At 48.4% G+C, this 21,775-nt stretch overlaps 1 protein-coding gene across 2 annotated transcripts in view; it reads right to left on the reverse strand.

Moving 5' to 3' along the window:
- Nucleotides 1–47: 47 nt before the first annotated feature.
- mpz (myelin protein zero) overlaps nucleotides 48–21,775 on the reverse strand; it is a 27,001-nt gene continuing 5,273 nt past the window's right edge. Inside the window, exons 3-6 of one of the 2 annotated variants that reach the window (XM_079488802.1) lie at nucleotides 16,355–16,568; nucleotides 12,914–13,043; nucleotides 11,985–12,027; nucleotides 48–3,097 (exon numbers count right to left, since the gene is read on the reverse strand). In XM_079488802.1, the coding sequence (XP_079344928.1) occupies nucleotides 3,086–3,097; nucleotides 11,985–12,027; nucleotides 12,914–13,043; nucleotides 16,355–16,568 (399 nt within the window). In that variant the 3' untranslated portion in view covers nucleotides 48–3,085. Of the gene's footprint in view, nucleotides 3,098–4,424; nucleotides 5,202–11,984; nucleotides 12,028–12,913; nucleotides 13,044–16,354; nucleotides 16,569–21,775 lie in introns of those variants that run through there. The other variant, XM_079488801.1, reaches the window with a different exon arrangement.

Consider the following 21,775-nt stretch of genomic DNA (forward strand, 5'->3'; position numbering starts at 1 on the left):
CCCATTTACCCTTGTATTGTGTTGACAACATTTGCACGTACTGTATAGGGCTTTAATTTCTTTTTATTTACGTTCTCTTTACAACAAATTATACAGAACCGTCAGGTTTCATTAGTGTGCTTTAATTAACATAAGCATTAAAATAAAACATATATAAAAAAAGAGTAAGAATCTCCAGTCATTTCTAAGAAAGTAATGTTACTGTGCAACTATAACTAATACAGTACACGAAAACATACAAACAAAAACAGTTTTTAAAGATATTTAAAGGCAGTTTGTTTTATGTCAGGTATCTGTGTGGCCTTTGAATAGAGCGAGAAAGAGAGAGTGAAAAGAAGAGAACATTATAACCAATCCATTTGACTTGGATAGTTAAACAGTGCATGGCTAGTGGAATAGTGTTTATTCCCCCCAGAGTTCTAAAAGATGTGGATTATAACACCTCCATGCCCAAGTATAGCTGACTTTAAAGGGGAAACAATCAACTGTTAATGCAGAACCACGCGCCATATCGAGCACGTCGATCGCAATCCAGCTATGGCCTCAGGGTTGTGACAGTAGCGTCTTACAAAAGGAAAGCTCTAGGGAGGGGAGAACAGAAGAGCCATATCTGTGGTGATACATATGGAGCTTTGTCCAGGCTTTAAACACACTAGTCGCTAGATAAGTCTCGTCTGCCAGGGCCAGTTTCCTGCAGCACAGCACCCGCGTGTTCCCCCTTTTCACCCTCCCCATGCAGGCCACATTACGAGTCTCGCCCCCTTATCCCGCCATCATCTTCTCTCTCTCTATCACTGCCATGTCACCGACTGCCGAAATAATAACAACAATAAAAAAAACAAGAAGAGATTTCTCATTTTAAATGTACAATGAAACAGCCACACAGAGCCCTCCATAACACAAGGTCAGAAATAAAATCATATAACATGGATATTCCATAGTATACACGTTTATTTCTCCCCTGCGTTTTTACTCAACGTGTTTGCCACGTTTTTGTCTTGCACACATGTATGTAAAAAGGAACATCTCTAGGAAAACATTATTTGGGTTTTTACTTAAAAGTATGACATGTACAGTTTAATTCCTTTTATAAATATAATCATATCTCAGTCTTACTGGACACACAGAACAAACATGCACAGAACACACGTCGTAAATGTACGACCATCAAGACAGCTATAGCTGGATTAAACCATTCTTGTTTGGCATCTTCAACGGAGGAAAGAATAAAAGGGTAAAGAAGACGGGTTCTGCTGCCCCAGGTTCATTTTCCTGCCCTCGCCAGCGGGGGGCAGAGGAGAGCATCGTGGTGGTGCTGATGATGGGAGGGCAGACAGCCAGGGAAGTTGGCAGAAGGCGTTTTTTTTTCCTCCGGTGGAGGCGAAAGTTTGGAGGACGAGAGAGGACGCTTGTAGATGGTAGAGGGAGGGAGGGAGTGGAGGTGGAAGAGGGAGAGAGAAAGAGAGAAAGGGAGAGACGGTGCGCGAGAGAAAGATGTCCATCACCGGGTTTGAGAGGAGGGACGTGGAGGAATGGAGTGGAAAGGACAGGAGAGCTTTGAGCCGTGGGCCTGCAAGTCTGATAAGGAGAGGCTTAAGAGTGAAGTGGATTGTGTATAGTACGGTATGGAGGGGGAATAAAGCCCCGTTTATACTCTGTGGTATGGCGGTGTCCCAGGGGCAAAAAATAGCCAATCCACAAGCTCACACCGGGTCGCGTCCGCAACGCGCCGTCACCTTGTAGATCTGCTATTTCCGTCATACGACGGTGCATAAATTGAGGGAGTATACAGAGCTATACCGCACGACAGGGAAGAGAGAAAGAGAGCGATAAAGGAAACAGGGAGAATGTAAAGAAAGAGAAAATTGAATGAGTAGAGCAGGAGACAGAGAGTGAGATAGGAGGACAGATGGCCGCGAAATAGAGAGAAACAGACAGGAAATAAATAAAGAAGCAAAGAACTGCAGGGGAAAAGGAAAAGAAATAGGCCTATAGAAAAATGGCTGAGGCCGAAAGAGATCTTATATTAATGACTAACTGTGCTAAAATAATTACAGAGGAGCCATTGGAGATAGGCGGCGGGGGTGTGGGGTGTAGGGCTAGATACGTGCGAGCGGATTAACTGGACCTAAAATAACTTGGCGGGCCGTGCCGCCTCCTCCTGGTAAACCCTTTTGTCGGTGTGCTGAGACAGTGACCGCTGTGACCCATCCACCGAGTGTGACGTCATTCCCCGCTGTCAGTCACACGACGAGTCAACAGAGGCCAGCCGGCCCCTCTCTCTCTCTCTCACCAGCTCATGGTCAAATAGCACATAGTGGGAGACCTCCACCCCAGTCCCTAGGCTCTTTCTCCTCTCTTTCCTTCTCTCTCTCTCTCTCTCTGTCTCTTTTTCATTTAGTTTTCCCTTTAAAAAAGGTGCAGCTGTTACAGGAAAGCCTGTACACTCTTATAACGGGGGTCCAGAAATAGCCCCTTCAGCCAGGGCAGGGAGTTACGCAGGCAGGCAGGGCATCGGGCGACAACCTCCATTAGCTTAAATGTGAGAGGATTGAATCACCCCGGGGTGCGGGGGCTTCAACCTCCATCTAACGCCGGCGGAGAGCCGGAATCATATTTCTCTCCGACTCTATCACCACTCTGCTCTCTCTCCCTCCCTCCCTCCCAGAATGCACTCTGAGCACCTCTCAGAATGGATGTGATTGAGTCATAAACATTAAGGGGCGGAGGATTTGTCGCGTGAGCGGAGGTGGGGGTTGGGGACGGGGGGGACTCCAAACACAGTGGGACGCGTTTCGAGGCACCCCACCGCCACACACTCAAACGGAGCTGCCCTCGACTGATCATACGTGTCATTAAGCCATATTTTGTTTGTACATTGCACACCAATCGATACATATACAGTAGGGTCTCCCGCATGGCCGCTATCAAATCATTATGCAGTGTAGCTATTGATATAGCAGGACTATTCTTAGTGCCAGCACTGTCTTGAAAGAGTAGAGATAATGGGAAATAATGGGGGCCGCATCAGGCTGGGCGGAAAGGAAGGGAGCAGGCTAGAGGAGTGGAGGCAGTCATGAAGAAGTCAGACCTTTATCTATAAGGAGAAAGAAAGAAAGATAGAGAGAAGAGAGAGAAGGAGGTAGAGGGAAGTGTAGAGGAGGAAGAGGAGGGGGAAGAGAGAGCAGGAAGAGAAAAAAAAGGGATAGAGCAGTTAGCATATAAATCACTTCTATAATTTGAATTAACGAGAAGAGGCTACAGGCAGAAGGAAAGGGGGGGGGGAGTAGAGGCAGAATTCACAGTGGAAGAGGTGGGAACATGGATGGGGAGGGTGAGATCGAGGAGAGGAGAGGAAGGCACGGTGTGATCAGTGTTGAGGGAGAGAAAAGTTAACAGTTTGACGTGTCATCTCCAAGAGAGAAAATTGGCTTGTCCCCTCGCCGCCGGGGGAGTGGTGAGGCGTAGCGGACGTTTGGGGGGAGAGGTTCTCTGTTTCCTTGTTCTCACTCTCTCTGGATGCTGAGGATGACGCCGAGGAAAGTGAACCGAATGTGAGGTGAAGAGAAAACGCCCTGAAGTGAACCGCACTTAAAAAGATTTCGTTATCAAAACCCATGGCGGCAGTGGGAGGACCTTTTTACACTTCAAAGGGTGTCCGTTGACCTGACGAGAGGTCGTTGGGTGGGTGGGTCGTGGGGGAGTTTTCACTGCGTCGTGTCTGTGAACCCTGTATGGCGCCATGTGGCGGCCGGGAGGAGATTTGACTCATCTACCCGAGAGGATAGGTTTCTCTCTCCGTTGACATCACTTCCACCTCCTAGGAGATATGATTTGACTCATCTACCCGAGAGGATAGGTTTCTCTCTCCGTTGACATCACTTCCACCTCCTTGACCCCGCCATATCTCCCGCTTATCCTCGACCACACCCTCCCCTCCCCCCTGATCTCCCTCCTCCTCCCTCGCTCCTCTCCGTCCTGCCCCGTTTACTTTTTGAGGGCCAACCGGTCGGTGAGCCGCGAGAGGAGACCGCCGAGGGACTGCAGTGACGCCGGCCCTTTGTCCCCCCGCCGCGCGGCCCGCGCCTCCCCCGCCTCCTCGCCGTTCTTGCGGGTGAGCTCCAGATCGATGGTCATCAGCACGCGGCCCTCCTCCCCCCCCTCCCCCCCTGCCGCTCTCTGGGTCTTTTGGGCTACGGTCAGGGTGGTCTGCGGCTTGTCCCCCTTCGGCTCACCCCGCCGCGGCAGGGCCACCGACAAGGGCTGGAGGAGGCGGCTGGCGAGCGCCCCCAGCCCCCTCCAGCCCGCCCCCGTATCCTATTTCTTATCCTTGCGCGACTCCTGCTGCTTCTTCTTCTCAGACGAGGAGGAGGAGGAAGAGGAGGTGGTCGCCGCGGCGGTGGAGGGCGTGGCGCCCTGTGTGGGGAGGAGAGAGAGAGGAGAGAGGGGAGAGGGTGGGGCGGTGGAGAACAAGGGGAGGAGAGGAGTCACTTCAGGAGGAAAGGAGGCGTGAGGCGGGAGAGTGAGAGACGAGGAGGGGAGGGGGCGGGGTTAGCGAGGAGGAGGGGGTGGAGCCTGCAGGGGTCATCAATATGTCCAAAGACTTGGCCTTGTCCGTGGCAAATCTTAGATTTCTATTTTTACACACCATTATAATGTTCTTATTTTGATCATAAGACCAAATTACTGAATGTCAAGTCTCCAGGTTTTCATCAGAATATATGTATGATGACACTTATTTACGATGACGGCATATTAGGAGTCCAACTAGTACTAGTGGTTCTCAAATGCTTTATTTGCAAGGATCCCCTGAACTCTGAGAGTGTACAAATGGAACCAAATGGACCTGTAAGAGTTACAGGCTCTTTATGAGTTTCCGGTAATATTATTGTCCAGTCATTTTGTGTCAAAAATTTAATTTTGACAAAAATGTCCACCACAAGCCAGCATGGCGGTGATGACCCCAGGTTGGAGGTGGTGTGTGTGACGGGATGATGAGAGAGAGAGAGAGAGAGACAGAGACGGGTTATAGGAGGACGGACGTTGTGAGGAGGAGACAGAGAGACAGACAGACAGAAAGACAGGGACAGAGAGACAGGTTGTGAGGAGGAGACAGAGAGACAGACAGACAGAACAGGGACAGAGGAGACACACGTTTAGGGGTTTTTCAGGGACAGACTGAGGGGGGGTGGAGTCCAGAGCTGTAAGAGGGAGGAGGGACAAAACAGGTAACCGTGCGTTAGGATTGGACACGGTGTGGCAGGCAGCATCCAATCACCTGTGACACAACTGAGAGACAACATCATCATCATGAGCATGTAGTACATATGCTACGGTAAAAATACAGTGCACGCACACGCACACACCACACACACACACACACACACACACACACACACACACACACACACACACACACACACACACACACACACACACACACACACACACACACACACACACACACACACACACACACACAATCATTTCATGGACCCCCCAGTGTGATATCGTTGTTGTCGGGCAGAAACCTCTCATCTCCATTTTCTATCATTTTTGTTAATCTATTCTAGATCAACAGCGTCACACGAAAGCATCAAATGTAGCAGATCCATAAATCTGCTACTTTTGATACTTTTGCATTTCAATCGTGCAGTTTTGGACATATGAGGCTTCCACCCGACAGAGATGATATGCATGAGGCCAAGGATCACCCCCATATGTTACAATAATCTCTGGGACCCCAATTTATACACCATAAAATCCTACGGTGTTTATTCAACTCTGAGAGTGCACACATACAGAATGGAACCGCAAGACAAGTCCATCCAAAGGGTTGGATTTGTACACTCTCAGAGCAATACAGACACCATAACGGTCCGGCGTGTGGACCCCTATGTGGGTCGCCCGGACCCCCCGGCATTGAGAAACTAACTAGTACATTAGACTCCTATTATTTTGTAAGCGTGAACAAACTGAACATTACTGTGGAGGAGCCGCTGTCTGTGACAATGTAAGAACAGCGCGTTCCCTTTTTAGAAAGAAAGCTCCCTTTCAGGATATCTACGTATGAAAAGATAAACGGCAGGCAGGCATGCAGGCAGGCAGCGCTGGGGGAGTCAGTGTGATGAGTCTACATGAGAGAGAGGACGGGATGCCAGATAAAAGGGACCTAAAGTAGGGAGACCGTGGCTTCAATTTAGCGCGACAATTCCCCAACAACACAGAGAGAAGAGACCAGATCGAGATGGAGATAAGAGCGAAGCAGATAGGGTGGAACGAGGAAGTGTGTGTGTGTGTGTGTGTGGGGGGGGGGGGGTTCTGAGGGATGGGGTGGGGTGGGGCTGTGGTTGGATGGGGGGGGGGGGGGGTTCAGAGGCACACATGGGATGTTTCTATCCAGACATTCAGAGCGGTTGGAGAAAGGCATGAAAAGGCACACCTGAGGCCGGTTATGTAGCCGATAAAACCAGCCTCTAATTGCCCTATGGGAAGTCGGCAGGCTGTGTGTGGGGAAGAGAAATGTGTCTTTCTTCCGCCGGGCGCTTGGTTCTCGGCTTCTCGCCGCTATAGAGCGACGGCAGGGAGTCTGCGATCAACCGGCAGAGCTCGCCATGGGGGTCGCAGCCTAAGGTGCAGTCCCCAGCGGGGGGGCGTGGAAAACGTACAACCCCCCTCCATCCCCCTGGCCTGTACCCCTCCCCCCTGATCCAATCCCACTGCATCGTACATCACCTGCTGCAGATTGTGCATAGCTATTAATACACCTGGCGTTTCCTCAACTCTGCCCACAGTGAGAGACCTGGCTTATACTCGGTGTGAGAGCCGTGCTGCGCAGACCAGTGGTGGAACGCAACTAATTATATTAGGGCAATATTGAGGTACTTTTACTTTACTCCAATAATGTTCAATACTTTTACTTCTACTCCACTACATCTCAAGAGACAAAATGTTGTACTTTATTTGAACACTTTAGTTACAAGTTACTTTGTGGATTTTGATTATTATTACAAAATATACATTAACCACTTCAGGCCTATTATACATTTCCGCCATTTGAAAATGGCCTCTACAGGCTCACAGTGTGCCCCCTGATGCAGTGTGAACTGTGAGCTTGTAGATCTGCTATTTTCAAAAGATGTTTATACATTTGTTAACTTGAAATGGGACATGCTGCACCATGAGCACTTAATGTACATTTTGATGCCAATACTTTTGTACTTTGTACTAATTTTGGATTCAGGACTTTTACTACTAGTAACGGGGTATTTCTGCATTGCAGTATTGATACTTTCACTTAAGTAACACACACACACACACACACACACACACACACACACACACACACACACACACACACACACACACACACACACACACACACACACACACACACACACACACACACACACACACACACACACACACACACACACACACACACACACACACACACACACACACACACACACACACACACACACAGGAGGAGAACCCCTGCCCCACCCCGACGCTCCAGAAGGAGATGACGGAGGAAGGAGAGAGAGAGAGAGGCTGTCAGCGTCAGGCAGAAACCTTGTATTTCCATCATTTCCAATCATGCGTTTAGATAAATGGGTGCCCTACTTTGTCGTATGACAGTGTCACGTAAATAATTGCTGATCTACAAGCTTGCAACGTGTGGACAACTTGCCATACGGCACATTGTGAGCTTGTAGGTGCTCTTTTGCTGCTTTTGAAAAATGTTGAAAGTATGTTGTGGTGGGGTACATTGAACCGATGAAAGAGCATGTTGGCAAAGAAATAAAATAATAACTACAATGGATCCATCGGAAAACACAGGTTCTGTTTTTCCCATTCCCTCAAAAGTAAGTGTTTTTTTGGACGTATATGAGGTTTCCACGTGACAGTGACGGACAGGGATGTTGGAGTGAGGTGGGGTTCAGCTAAGTGGTCGAGAGTGCCTCGCCGCATACTAATACTGCTACTTCCTCTCTCTCTCTCTCTCTGCCTCCATCTGTCCGTCCGTCCGTCTATCTATCCACCCCCTCCCCCCCCTTCCCTCTCTCTCTCTGTGTCTCTCTCTCTCCAGATGGAGTCAGGCAGGTGGGCAGATATACTGAATTGGCAGGTGAAGAAGAAGGGGGGGGGGGGGGGGGGGAGAGAGAGAGAGTGCGAGAGGGGGAGGAGAGAGAAGATGGAGATTGAGAGGTAGATGAAGTGTGAGAGCTAATGATTTGCTGTCCGGAACCAAACCTGATCAGGAACGCAAAATAACCTGCAGAGAGAAAGAGAGAGAGAGAGAGAGAGAGAGAGAGAGAGAGAGAGAGAGAGAGAGAGGGGGGGGGGGGGGGGGGGGGGGGAGAGAGATGGGGGGCAAAAGAAAAGGACGTGGGAGAGAAAAGGCGAATAGACGCTTCTCATGGTCAGCTGGAAAGTCAAAGGGACTGAGAGATGGGAGGAGACAGAGGAGGTGGTGGGGTTGAGGGTGGGGAGGGGGAACTGAAGAGAGCAAGACAGGGGACCGGATAAAAGGAATGTGAATGAGAGAGAGAGAGGGAGAGGGAGAGAGAGAGAGAGAGAGAGAGAGAGAGAGAGAGAGAGAGAGAGAGAGAGGGAGGGCAGTGAAGGGAGGAGAGCCACGCAGGGGAATGGAGAGAAGAATGGGTGGGGTGTGTGTGTGAGAGAGAGCTCAGATCGATACCGAGTGCACTCAATTATCATTCCAACTGTGTGTGTGGTGTGTGTGCGTGTGCGTGTGCATGTGCGTGTGCGTGTGTGTGTGTGTGTGTGCGCGTGTGTGTGTGTCTATGATCCTGCCTTTGTGAGACTGCAGGGCAAACTCCCCTTCCACAACTCCACCTAATGGGGAGTAACTCTCTCTCTATCTCTCTCTCACACTCTCTCTCTTGCCCTCCCACCCTCTTTTATTCTCGATGTAAATCTCTCTCTCTCTCTCCCTCTCTCTCTCTCTCCTCTGTCATTTGCAGTGCAAGCCCAGCACAGCGAGATGGTGCGGTTGATACAGAATAGTGTCATGTCAGCAGCCTCGCTGTTGATGCCTAATAAGAGCGAGTTGATCAAACAAGCGCTTATGAGCGCGCTGAGCACCTCCCACAGGGCTGTCTGTGGTGTGGCTCCTCCCACAGGGCTGTCTGTGGCGTGGCTCTAGAGCACGGAGGAAAGGAACTACAAGTGCATTTACTTAAGTACTGCACTTGAGTACAAATTTTAGGTATTTGTACTCGAGTATTTCCAATTTCCAATACTTTTACTTCTACTCCACTATACATCGAATTAGTGGAATTCCGGACGTTTACTTGTGACCGAGTACTTCTACATTGTATTGCATTTGTATTGATACTTTTACTTAAGCAAAAAACGTGAGTACTCTTTCCACCACTGGCTAGAATACAGACTGAGGGGACTCATAAAAGAGTGGCTTATAGAGTGTCTCCCCCTCGCTGTGACTAGCAGGGCGAGTCTAACTGTAAATGCCAATGCTGTCAAACGTTTCAGAGTGTCCTCTCTCTTTTTTGGTGGGGGGGGGGGGGGGTGCTTTGCGAGTTTGTTTATTTATTCATATATGCGTTCAGTTGCTTCATCCGCCGCGGGGGCGTTCAGAGCAACCCGACTGCGGCTCCGGAGCAACCTGACAATCATGTGACAGCAGAGGAGAGAGTCAGAGACGGGGAGGTGGGGATTCTGGAGAGTTCTCCCGGACGGAAGATGAGAAGACTCCTCTGAGGGAGACGATAAGGGCTTGGAGCGGAGAGCCCATTTATTCTCCAACTTTGGTCGAGAATGGCAGATCTAAAAGCTTGCGATCGCAAACTGGCACATCGTAGGCTTGTAGATCGGCTATTCCGGTGCGCGTCACTGCCATGTGGCTATATGATATAGCTACGTGTATACATCGGGCCCATGTTGAGACAGACAGAGCACAGGTCATCAATATGTCCGTACACGGACAACTGTGTCTGTTCAAAGACTTGGTCATTATCATAATGTCCTTGATCATCATAAGACCCAATTACTGAATGTCAGTCTCCAGTTTACTATGACACATTATGTATGATACATTAGGAGTCCACTAGGACTGCGGTTCTCAAATAGACCCCATAACTCTGAGGGTGTACACTCTCAGAGTTACTCTGGGAGTGTACACTCTCAGAGTTACTCTGAGGGTGTACACTCTCAGAGTTACTCTGGGAGTGTACACTCTCAGAGTTACTCTGGGAGTGTACACTCTCAGAGTTACTCTGAGGGTGTACACTCTCAGAGTTACTCTGAGGGTGTACACTCTCAGAGTTACTCTGGGAGTGTACACTCTCAGAGTTACTCCACTAGGACTGTACACTCTCAGAGTTACTCTGGGAGTGTACACTCTCAGAACTCTGAGAGTGTACACCCTCAGAGTAATTCTGGGAGTGTATGCATGGATCGCACCCGAGGCAAAGTGACGCGGCGCCGCCAAGACGTTTCCTGAGCATCCCCCCGTTCATCCGCTTTGCTTCCGGGCAGCAAAAGACCGGCATCTGGAACTTGTAATGTCTGAGATTTGTTTTTTGTCCTTATCGTTATCAGACGTGGCATGAAGTGGCCTCCGGGGGGAGAGCCTGCTATTGTATTACTGGTCCCGGCGTGCGGTCGCGACACGAGTGGCAATCAAACCCACAGGAAGGCCCGGGCCGACAAACTCCTGCAGTCTGCGTGCACAGAGCCTCACCACCAGCCGTCAAAATGGGCTGATTAGTCCCCATGCCTGAGGCTATATGCCCCCCCCTCCCCTCCGCCAAAAAAACACACACTCCCAAAAAACCTTCTTGCGGCTGCTGATAATGGCCAAGTCTCATAATGGCACTGGTGATTTTCATTTGACTCCCATTGAGCAAAATCAGCAGCTTCCGTCCACACACACACACACAGTCATCACACACACACACACACACACACACACACACACACACACACACACACACACACACACACACACACACACACACACACACACACACACACACACACACACACACACACACACACACACACACACACACACACACACACACACACAGTAAGCAAATCAAGGGCCCATTCACTGCGGCAGCCGAGCGCTAACGCTGTGACCCGGCCCCAGCCATTTCACAGTCGCTGGTTTGATTCTTTTTCTTTTCTTCTGCCTCGCAGCTATTTACTCCCACCATTGTTGTTTGGCCCTCGAGGATGAAACCAAGCGGTGGGGTGAGCAGTATATAAATGCAACGAGGAGGACACACACACACACACACACACACACGCACGCACACGCACACACACACACACACACACACTGGTGAGACTGCAGTAGAATTTCTAACAGCCCGGCGAACGCTGCACACTAGCTATTAGAGGGGAACTTCCTCTCTTTGAATGAGTCGTTCTTTGGGGATTAATGCATCGAGGGGCTGTGGAGTAAGGAAGCCGGATGTGAGTGTTGCACAGATACATATTCAGCTGCCTGGCTGGGACTGTGGAGACTGTGGGACCGGCGCACAGGGAGGAAATACCATTACGGGAACCGTCATGCCACCGACTTTGCGTGCGTGCGTGCGTGCGCCGAGATGTCGTATGGCATGTTGCAGGGGAGAAGGGAAGAAGCACAGAGGCACATGCGCCATATGGTTTCAGTCCCCCATACGCCCCCCCCCCCCCCCCGCTCGAATTCACAAACACAAGCGTAATCTCTTCCAAGACGCCGTCGTCACTCTCTTATGGAGCGTCCGATCGCGACAGCAAACACAAGCTGTTGCGTTGGCTGGCTGCATTCCATAACCTGGTAAATATCCATGCGTGTGTGTTTGTTGTGTGTGTGTACCTGTGATGAGTGTGTGTGTGTATGTGGGGTATTGTGTGTGTGTGTGGGTGTGTGGGGGGGCTGGGGGGGGGGGGGGGGGCAGAAGGATGAAAAGGAGGAGGAATAGGAGGAGGAGGAGGGAACTTGCCTGTCTCTGCTGTGATCCCTCCTTCTTTTTCTTGCCATGTTTGCTGGAGGGGACAAAACAAAGACAATGTCAGGATGTCCCATCCATCCAATCTCCCTCCAGTGGACACTGGGCAGCATTGCCTGGCAGCTATCATAAAGACCAAATCTAATGGTGGGTGGGTGGGCCTGCGGTGGGTGGGTGTCTGGCCCGCGTTGCAGAGGACCTAAAATGTTCTCAGACCTTGTTTTGAAATTGTTTGCTTACGTTCACGGGTCACGATCTCGTCTCGTCTTGCCTGCCTTGCCTGCATGGCATCCACCTTGAATAGGACACTACCATCATGATGACGCATTTCAAGCTGTTCAGCTGATGCTCTTGATTGAGTGAGTGAGCAAGTGGGCGAGTGAGTGAGTGAGTGAGTGAGCGAGTGAGAGAGTGAGTGAGAGAGTGAGTGAGTGAGTGAGCAAGTGGGCGAGTGAGTGAGTGGGCGAGTGAGTGAGTGGGGTATAGAGTTCAATGTCATGCTCTCTGGCTGTAGGAGGGATGGAACCCAGGGGGGGGGGGGTCTGTTAAAGACATGACCGCCCCTCAAACAACTCAAAGCTGCCTCTTTCTACTCTTCAAGGTCTTATAAATGAATGAATGAATGAATGAATGAATGAATGAATGAATGAATAAATAGATAAATAAATAGATGAATAGACAAATAGATAAATAGATAAATAGAAAAACAAACAAAGCTCACAACGATGCGATGTGTTGTGACTGAGCTTTGCAGATCCGCTATATTTACAGAGCGTGACAACCGAAAACTATAAGGCTATAACTCTGGGCCTAGGGGCGAGGCCTTGGCCTTGGCCACGCAGGTCTCGGTGCCGGGGATGGGCTCTGGCGTCATCCCCAGCCCGTGGCACAGCGCCGCCACGGGGCACAGGCACGGCACTGACCTGACGCTGAGGTTGAAGACGCGGCGCGCCACCAGGAACCTCATCAGGTAGTAGATGACCACGATCAGCACCAGGAGGCCCAGCACCACGCCGATGATGGAGCCTGTGATCACACCGGCCTGGATGGGCACTGCATGGGCGAGAGAGAGAGGAGGGTGGTTATTGTGGTTCCTCACCTTTGTTTCTTGATTTTTTTAAAATAGCAGATCTACAAGCTCATAGAGCAGCACTTGGTGCCGCACTGTGAGCTTGTAGATCTGCTATTTTTCAATAGCTAAACATACATAGCTATACATGGTATAATGCTTAAAACACCAAAAGGGGTTCTTGAGAGCCCCGGTTACATCCAGAATGGGTTAAGTACATTTTATGGCTGTTTAGTGCAGAGGAATTACAGAAGCAGGATTTAACAGAGGAGAGGAGAGGATGGGAGAGGAGAGGATGAGAGAGGAAAGGATGGGAGAGGAGAGCATGGGAGAGGAGAGGAGAGGATGAGAGAGGAAAGGATGGGAGAGGAGAGGAGAGGAGAGGAGAGGAGAGGAGAGGAGAGGAGAGGAGAGGAGAGGAGAGGAGAGGAGAGGAGAGGAGAGGAGAGGAGAGGAGAGGAGAGGAGAGCATGGGAGGGGAGAGGAGAGGAGAGGATGAGAGGATGGGAGAGGAGAGCATGGGAGGGGAGAGGAGAGGATGGGAGAGGAGAGGATGGGAGAGGATGAGAGAGGAGAGGAGAGGAGAGGAGAGGAGAGGAGAGGAGAGGAGAGGAGAGGAGAGGAGAGGAGAGGAGAGGAGAGGAGAGGAGAGGATGAGAGAAGAGAGGATGGGAGAGGAGAGCATGGGAGAGGAGAGGAGAGGATGAGAGAGGAAAGGATGGGAGAGGAGAGGATGGGAGAGGAGAGGATGAGAGAGGAGAGGATGCGAGAGGAGAGGAGAGGATGCGAGGGGAGAGGAGAGGATGGGAGAGGAGAGGATGGGAGAGGAGAGGATGGGAGAGGAGAGGAGAGGAGAGGAGAGGAGAGGAGAGGAGGGGAGGGGAGAGGAGAGGAGAGGAGAGGAGAGGAGAGGAGAGGAGAGGAGAGGAGAGGAGAGGAGAGGAGAGGAGAGGAGAGGATGGGAGAGGAGAGGAGAGGAGAGGAGAGGAGAGGAGAGGATGGGAGAGCAGAGGATGGGAGAGCAGACGAGAGGAGAGCAGAGCAGGTGCTACGGAGAATGGAAATGAAAAAGGCGGGATGTGAATTGAGGTTAGGGCAGGGGACGGAGAGATGGGATGAGGATGAGTGTCTGGGTCCGAGGGGTTAACACAGTGGGGGAGGGGTTGGGGGTTGTAGCGAGGGGGAGAGAGCGGCAGCAACAGAGTGACGGGGATGGCGGCGATAACAATCTTAAATACAGCCGGATGAAATTGTAATTGATTTGTCTGAATGAGCAGCGCAGGGCGTTGGTTCTTAACGAGGCGGGGATGAGTGTGTGAGAACCAGGGCTGTTCACTGTACTACGTACACGGCTACACGCAGCACGGAACACGCATTGAGATACATTTTTTCGGGGGCCTGAACGATTAGGTCTGCAATTGCAAACAGTTGGCTTCTGACAACGAAAATACCTCCGCCATATGGGTTCACATGCACACAGCTAATGAGATGAGGCCGGCATTGAGACATCGGAGGCATTAGATGCACCGCAAGCAAGCATAGAAGCTGAGTTTGCCAAGAAATAGCCACACGCTCACTCACTCACTCACTCACTCACTCACTCACTCACTAAAAGCAATTTAAGTGTTAGACATATTTCACACATGTAGCTGTTTGCAAAACATGTTGCAACACATTTTGATGGCATAGTGTCTGTGTCGGAGGTAATCTCGCGAACCGCTGGACGAATCAGGGCCGATCTTTCTATATTTATGCACACTGCAAGTAGGCCAGGGAAGTACGTAGCTTCACTAGTCTATTATACAAATAGGCTATGAATGCCCAACCCTGTTACGCAATACTACCCCGTTGTCAGAGTACTCCGTCTGTAGAACGTCTGTCTGTCTGTGTCCCTTTTGTGCCCATAAAGTATATGGAGATCTCTTTTATCTCGTTTATGTCCATATATGGAGATCTTGTCTGTCATCGTCCATGTATGTCCATATATGGAGATCTCTGATGTTATCAGTGCATGCCCATATATGGGTGACAGTGGCTCAGGGGTAGAGTGGCTGAAAGAACGGCTGGAAGGGAACCGCAAGGTTCCCAGTTCGATTGCGAGTGTGGTTGCACACTGGGCGCGTTTTTTGGAAAACAGACAGCGCTAAAAATCAGAAAACACGTCCAGTGTGCAGGGACCTTTAGTGTCATTGAGCAAGACTCTGAACCCCTAATTGCTCCTGATGTGCAGGACCAGGTTGGTGCCTTGCATGGTTTCCTCTGCCATCGGTGTATGAATGTGTCTGTGAACGGGTGAATGTAATGCACAATCTATGTAAAGCGCTTTGGATAAATGCACCATTTACCATTTACTGTGAAAATGTCCATTTCAATGACTGCCAAATCAAGCTTAGGCTGGGGTTGCCATGGAAATCAATTGGCTCATTTGGGCCGCGGCCAGAGCAGCCCTTTCCTGGATTGTGTGTCTGTCCCCTGAATTCCATCCCTAGCTGAACTAGGACAGCGCAGAGTGTTCCCACACTTAGAGTGTGTGTGTGTGACTCATATGAGGTGTGCCGAGACAAACGGCAATTTGGACAGTTTCCCTGAACCGAACGAAATCATAAATATTTGTGTCTGTCAGCCCGTGGGCCTGAGAAAGAGCCAGAAGGAAGGTAGGAAGGAAGGAAGGGAGGGAGGGAGGGAGGGAGGAAGGAAGGAAGGAAGGAAGGAAGGAAGGAAGGAAGGAAGGAAGGAAGGAAGGAAGGAAGGGATAATCTGTATCTGAATATCGTCTGCCTCGGGTGGAAACCTCTTATGTCCAAAACTGTTACTTTTCGGGATTCAAATTCAAAAGCGTCAAACGTAGCAGATCTACAAGCTCAAATCGAGCTTGTGTACACTGTGTAGTATGGTCGAGTAGGGCATTCATGTACGGGAAAAAACAAACACAAAAAGGTTAGAATATGGATATAAGAGGTTTCTGCCCGGTGGCGACGATAGACCCTCACCTTTCTCAAAGACCAGGAGCAGCCTGACACTGCATGGAGGCTCTAAATGCTCTCACCCTTCTCACTGACCAGCAGCCTGACACTGGAGGCTCAGTCTAAATGCTCTCATCCTTCTCAAAGACCAGCAGCCTGACGCTGGAGGCTCTAAATGCTCTCATCCTTCTCACTGACCAGCAGCCTGACACTGGAGGCTCTAAATGCTCTCACCCTTCTCAAAGACCAGCAGCCTGACACTGGAGGCTCTAAATGCTCTCACCCTTCTCACTGACCAGCAGCCTGACGCTGGAGGCTCTAAATGCTCTCACCCTTCTCAAAGACCAGCAGCCTGACACTGGAGGGCCGGCCCACGATGTCAGGGGGGTTCTTGGCGTCGCAGACGAACGTTCCGTTGTCAGCAAAGTCCAGGTTCTTGATCAGAATGGAGCCGTCGCGCCTGTTGGGGTTCCCCACGAACTCCAGCCTGTCTCTGAAGGGGCCCTTGTTGTCCAAATAGGCAGCGCCTCCGGTATAGTGGAAGATCTGTTATAGAGGGAGAGAGAGACACAGGAATGCACTGTTACCACACAGTACATATAGGCTACTGTAGCTGTGGTGGAAGAAATACCTTAAACTAAAGTTAAAGTATCAATACCACAATGTAGAAATACAAGTTAAGTTACAAGTTACAAAGTGAAAGTGTCATTCAAAATGTTCTTGAGTAAGAGTAAAAAAGCATTGGCATCAAAAATATACTTAAAGTACCAAAGGTAAAAGTATAGGCCTACTCGTTAATGCTGTGTCCCATTTCACAAGTTCATCGTGTATAAAACAGCCGTAGATCGACTATTTTCATACAGCCAAAGTATATAAGGTTGAAGTGGTTAATGTAGGTTCTGTAATGATATTCAAAATCTACAAAGTAACGAGTTTGTGTAAAAAAGCAAGTAGCAAAGCTTTTGGTTTGGTTTGTTTGTGCAAAAGATATCTTATCTGTAGAAAAATACATTAATAAAGACTTTCCAATTATTTTTGTAATAATTAAAACCATGACTTAGAATAAGGTTCCAGTTGTAATTCAATGAATATCACAGTGGAAATATGAGAGGAAGACACTTAATTATTTAACAACCAGAGTTAAATAGCCATAATATCATAATTATTTAATAACTAAGATAGTTAAATATACATTTTTAACTCTGAGAGCGAACAGATGTAACCAAATGGACCCCTGCAGATCTAAACGCAACACATTTGTCCTCTCTCACAGTTAAAAATGAATAAATTAACATTAAAGATTTTATTGTAGTGATTTACTTAATGAGGAGCTGGATAGTTAACACTCCTTCCATCAAAGGCCAATTAACTTGGCCTCTTTATAAGGAAAGATATCTGCCAGTTATTTTTAAAGGGTTACATTACTATGATATGGTTAAGTTTGCATGCAGCGTTAAATATGATATGGCAAATTTTGCATTGGTGTAAAGTTCTCAGGTTGCTGCTCCCTCTAGTGGTTGGAATGTCCTCTAAGTCAGGTGATGTATGTGTAATGCGTTTACCATAGAGTTATAGAGATGTCACCGGATTTCTCCTCTCATCCACTGAAGCATTGAATTGCTCACCCAGCGCATGAGGCGTTCTTCCGGGTTGGAACCAGTGCATTCTGGGATTGCTTATGGGCTAGACGTGAACTCGCTGGGCCGTTGATATCATTGTGCACGTTCACGTATGGAACATAGCGTTCACGTATGGAACATAGCGGTCACATATGGAACATAGCGTTCACGTATGGAACATAGCGTTCACATATGGAACATAGCGTTCACATTATGGAACATAGCGTTCACGTATGGAACATAGCGTTCACGTATGGAACATAGCGTTCACGTATGGAACATAGCGTTCACGTATGGAACATAGCGTTCACGTATGGAACATAGCGGTCACATATGGAACATAGCGTTCACGTATGGAACATAGCGTTCACATATGGAACATAGCGTTCACATTATGGAACATAGCGTTCACGTATGGAACATAGCGTTCACGTATGGAACATAGCGTTCACGTATGGAACATAGCGTTCACATATGGAACATAGCGTTCACGTATGGAACATAGCGTTCACGTATGGAACATAGCGTTCACGTGCCATGCATAGTGCTGGGCCCATAATACCACTTTCGGCCACCATGTCTTTTGCGCTTCAGTGTTTCTTCTCAGTGACGTCTCTATTATATATATAAGTGTTTACTCTCTCTGTACGAGATTACATCACAGATGTGGGAGGAGTTACCACCCCCTGGCTCTCTGGTTACTCCCCCCCCCAGTTTATTTTGCTGCCACTAGTTTCGCTAGATGTATATACTTGGCAGGATGTGGAGTTGGGCAAGTTAGAGAGGAAGTGTAATAATTAACTTATGTATTGATCCTTGAAAGAATTATAATATTAATTTCCCTGCTACTTGGTATAAAAGTCATTAGTTGCATTACCATTTCTTTTTTTTTAAAGATATTTTTTGCGGCTTACGCCTTTTATTGGTTTTTGAAGGGACAGACAGTAGGCTGACAGGAAACGGGAGAGAGATGGGGGAAGACATGCAGTAAAGGCCGTGTCGGGCTCGGGAGTCGAACCCGCGGCACACTGCGACTGGATTACCAGTCGGGTGCCCAGACGGTTACGCCACCGCCTGGGCTGCATTACCATTTCTGAGCATGTGATGTACAGTACAAGTTGTTTAGCCAGCAGCTCCTTTTAGAAGTGAATCCACTTTATTGGAACAATATTAACCTCACAGGAGGAGTCCCCAATCAGGAAAGCTGCACACATTACCAACCTGAAGGGAAACTGTATAGGCCTATTTATATTACTGTAATCCCTTGCACTACTTGTTAGTGGGCAAAGTCATAATATATATTACTTAGTATGACTAATACTGGTGGTGGGTCTACACCTCCAAAGACCCTATCTGGCTATGGTATAAAAGTCTGCCACTACACCCCGTCCCAGACAAAAAGAAAAACGCCTAAATAAAACTCGTAAAAAAACTCTTGGGGCTGACACTGTGTGTCTTGGACCTTTTTGGTGAGAAGCGTGACAAGTCATCCGTGAATTACATGCATCCCTTTGGAAGCGACTCGGCCGGAATCAAACGCCGACATTTAGAGAGGACAAATGTGGCGTGAAAAGCTGGACTAAAAATATACAAAGAAAGACTGCAAAAAAGTGTATGTGTGTGTGTGTGTGTGTCTGGGAGAAAAGAAGAGAGGGAGCGACAGAAGATAAGCAAGAAAAGGAGGAGAGTAATCTAGTTTCAAACAGAGGGCAGCGTGTGTATGTGTGTGTGTGTGGGGGGGTTCAGAGGAGGGAGGGGGGGAGATAATGCGAGGGGGGGGACCAAAGCGAGGCGGGCGGGGAGGTGGAGATGAAGGGAGAAGAAACGGAGGGAAGCGAAATTGGGAAGGAGAGATAGAGAGATCAAAGAGATAGGAGGCAGATAAGGCCAGAGAGAGAGAAATGAAAGAATAGACGGAAAGGTGAGGCAAGAAGATTGAAAAGGAGAGGAAGAAGTAATGTGTGCGTGTGCACGTGCACGTGTGTGTGGCGTGTATACGTTTATACTGTACGTCCTTGTGCAATGTGCATATTACTGAAAGGTCATCCGTGTATGTGATGTTTGCGCATGCACACACACACACACACACACACACACACACACACACACACACACACACACACACGCACCCGCACACGCACACGCACACGCACACGCACACGCACACACGTTGTTGTGTGTGTTACCGGTCAATAATACCTTCACACTTAGAATCGGCGATGTTATGCTGCAACAATACATTATAATATAACTGTACTTATATACAAGTGTGTGTGTGTGTGTGTGTGTGTGTGTGTGTGTGTGTGTGTGTGTGTGTGTGTGTGTGCATGCGTGCGTGCGTGCATTATGTATGCATTTGGTGCATCGCATCCCATCCCAGAACCGTTGAATCTGAATTTGCATTTGTATCCCTTGTTGTCTGCTTCTCATCGCTCTCTCTCTCTGCGACGCTGACGTTTTATTAATTTATTTCTCCACTTACAGCACAGTACAGGACCAAATCCCCCTGGGGGATCAACAAAGACTTGTCTTAAACAACGTTAAGTCCTGTAGAACTTATATAAGAGTAGGATACCAAAAATAGCCGCTGTACAAGCTCACAACGTGTCACCATGCAATGCATTATGGTATACTTTACACACTACAAGGAAGATGGCGATGGTTTTGCTGTAGCCTTACATGCTTACAGTTCCAAAGCCTACGTAGGTGCCTGACCGGCAGTGTTGATTTTATCAACTAAAACTATGGTGAAAGATGTTCGTTGACTGACTACCTTTTTTCACTGACGAAAACTAAATAAAAACTAAGCTGAGACTATAAGATGATGACTATAACTGAGACTAAATACAATGACGATTCCGTCGACAAATGGAAACAAGACTAAAATGTTAGGGAGGGACTAGTGGAAGAAAGTAACCTTGCATAGCCAGCCTTCATCTGCCATTGCAATGCCTAATATTGCCCCAGGCAGGTTAAGTCTGGCCGCTCTCAATTGTGGGAGGACTTCACGGCCGAAATGGTGACGGCCAACTAGATTCGTCTGGAACGTCTATGACCAACCAGGGCCCAGTATTCAAATATGGGGCGGGACAAAATAAATCTAACACTGAGAGGGATGAGACTAATATCCATGCAGTTACTACGCAAGGCTAGGAGAAAAGATCCAGTAGATCTATAAGTCATTTTATGCAAAGTTGGTCGCGCTCTGGTAATGTGCTCTCTAAAATATTTTCAGCATGTAACGAAGTGTAAAATCAGGCATTACGACGCCATCAAGGCCCGCCAAAAATACATTTTAGTCAACTAAATCAACTGTACATTTAGTCTACTAAAATGTCTACTAAAAGTAGACTAACACTAAAACAGTTCAGATGACTCAAATATGACAAAAAAATGTGCTGTCGCCCAGGCCGCAAAAGCCCAGTCCCCCCCACCCCACCCCAGTACAGGTAATGAGGTGAGTTTTAGGGACAACCATGCAGCAGCGAGCTGCTATCTGTGTGTGGATCTAAAGGCTGCTCTCAGGCTCATAGGGGAACCAACATATCTATAATGTAACTGAAAGCCTGTCCTTGCAGGGCTTTAGAAGTCATCAGGAAAATCTTAAAATCAATTCTGAAACTCATAGGCAACCTAACCTCGCTTCCACAGCGGAGGGAAGCCTTGTATTCATTCTAAAACTGAGCCGTGTGATGTTTAGGAAAAAGAAAAAACTCACACCCCAGTGTGAAGTGCGCGGTGCCTTTGAGGTGACCGTGACCTCAGAACTGCTGCATCCACTATTAAGCATTTGATGATGATGTCTGATGATGATGTATTGACCCACATGACGTCACAGGGGGCGGAATGGTGAGTTTTAGCACTCAAGTCAACGGAAAAATAAAGTTTATGGACCATAAATAAATAAACAATAGACACCTGAAAACACATAGTCAAGTGTTGGAGCACTTAACACCACCGAACATCATTTTTAATTGGGTTCCGGTGGTGCGTCGCATTGTTTTTGTTCCCCACATAATGCGAAACAATTTGTTCAGTCTCACTAGTGGTGCTACGAATTAGAATAAAAGATGGATATACCAAACGCTTATTATACCCAGGCGACGATCAGAAGCCTGTGCCAAGTACACAAAC

This window comes from Electrona antarctica (assembly GCF_951216825.1).
Source record: "Electrona antarctica genome assembly, chromosome: 19".
NCBI lineage: Eukaryota > Metazoa > Chordata > Actinopteri > Myctophiformes > Myctophidae > Electrona > Electrona antarctica.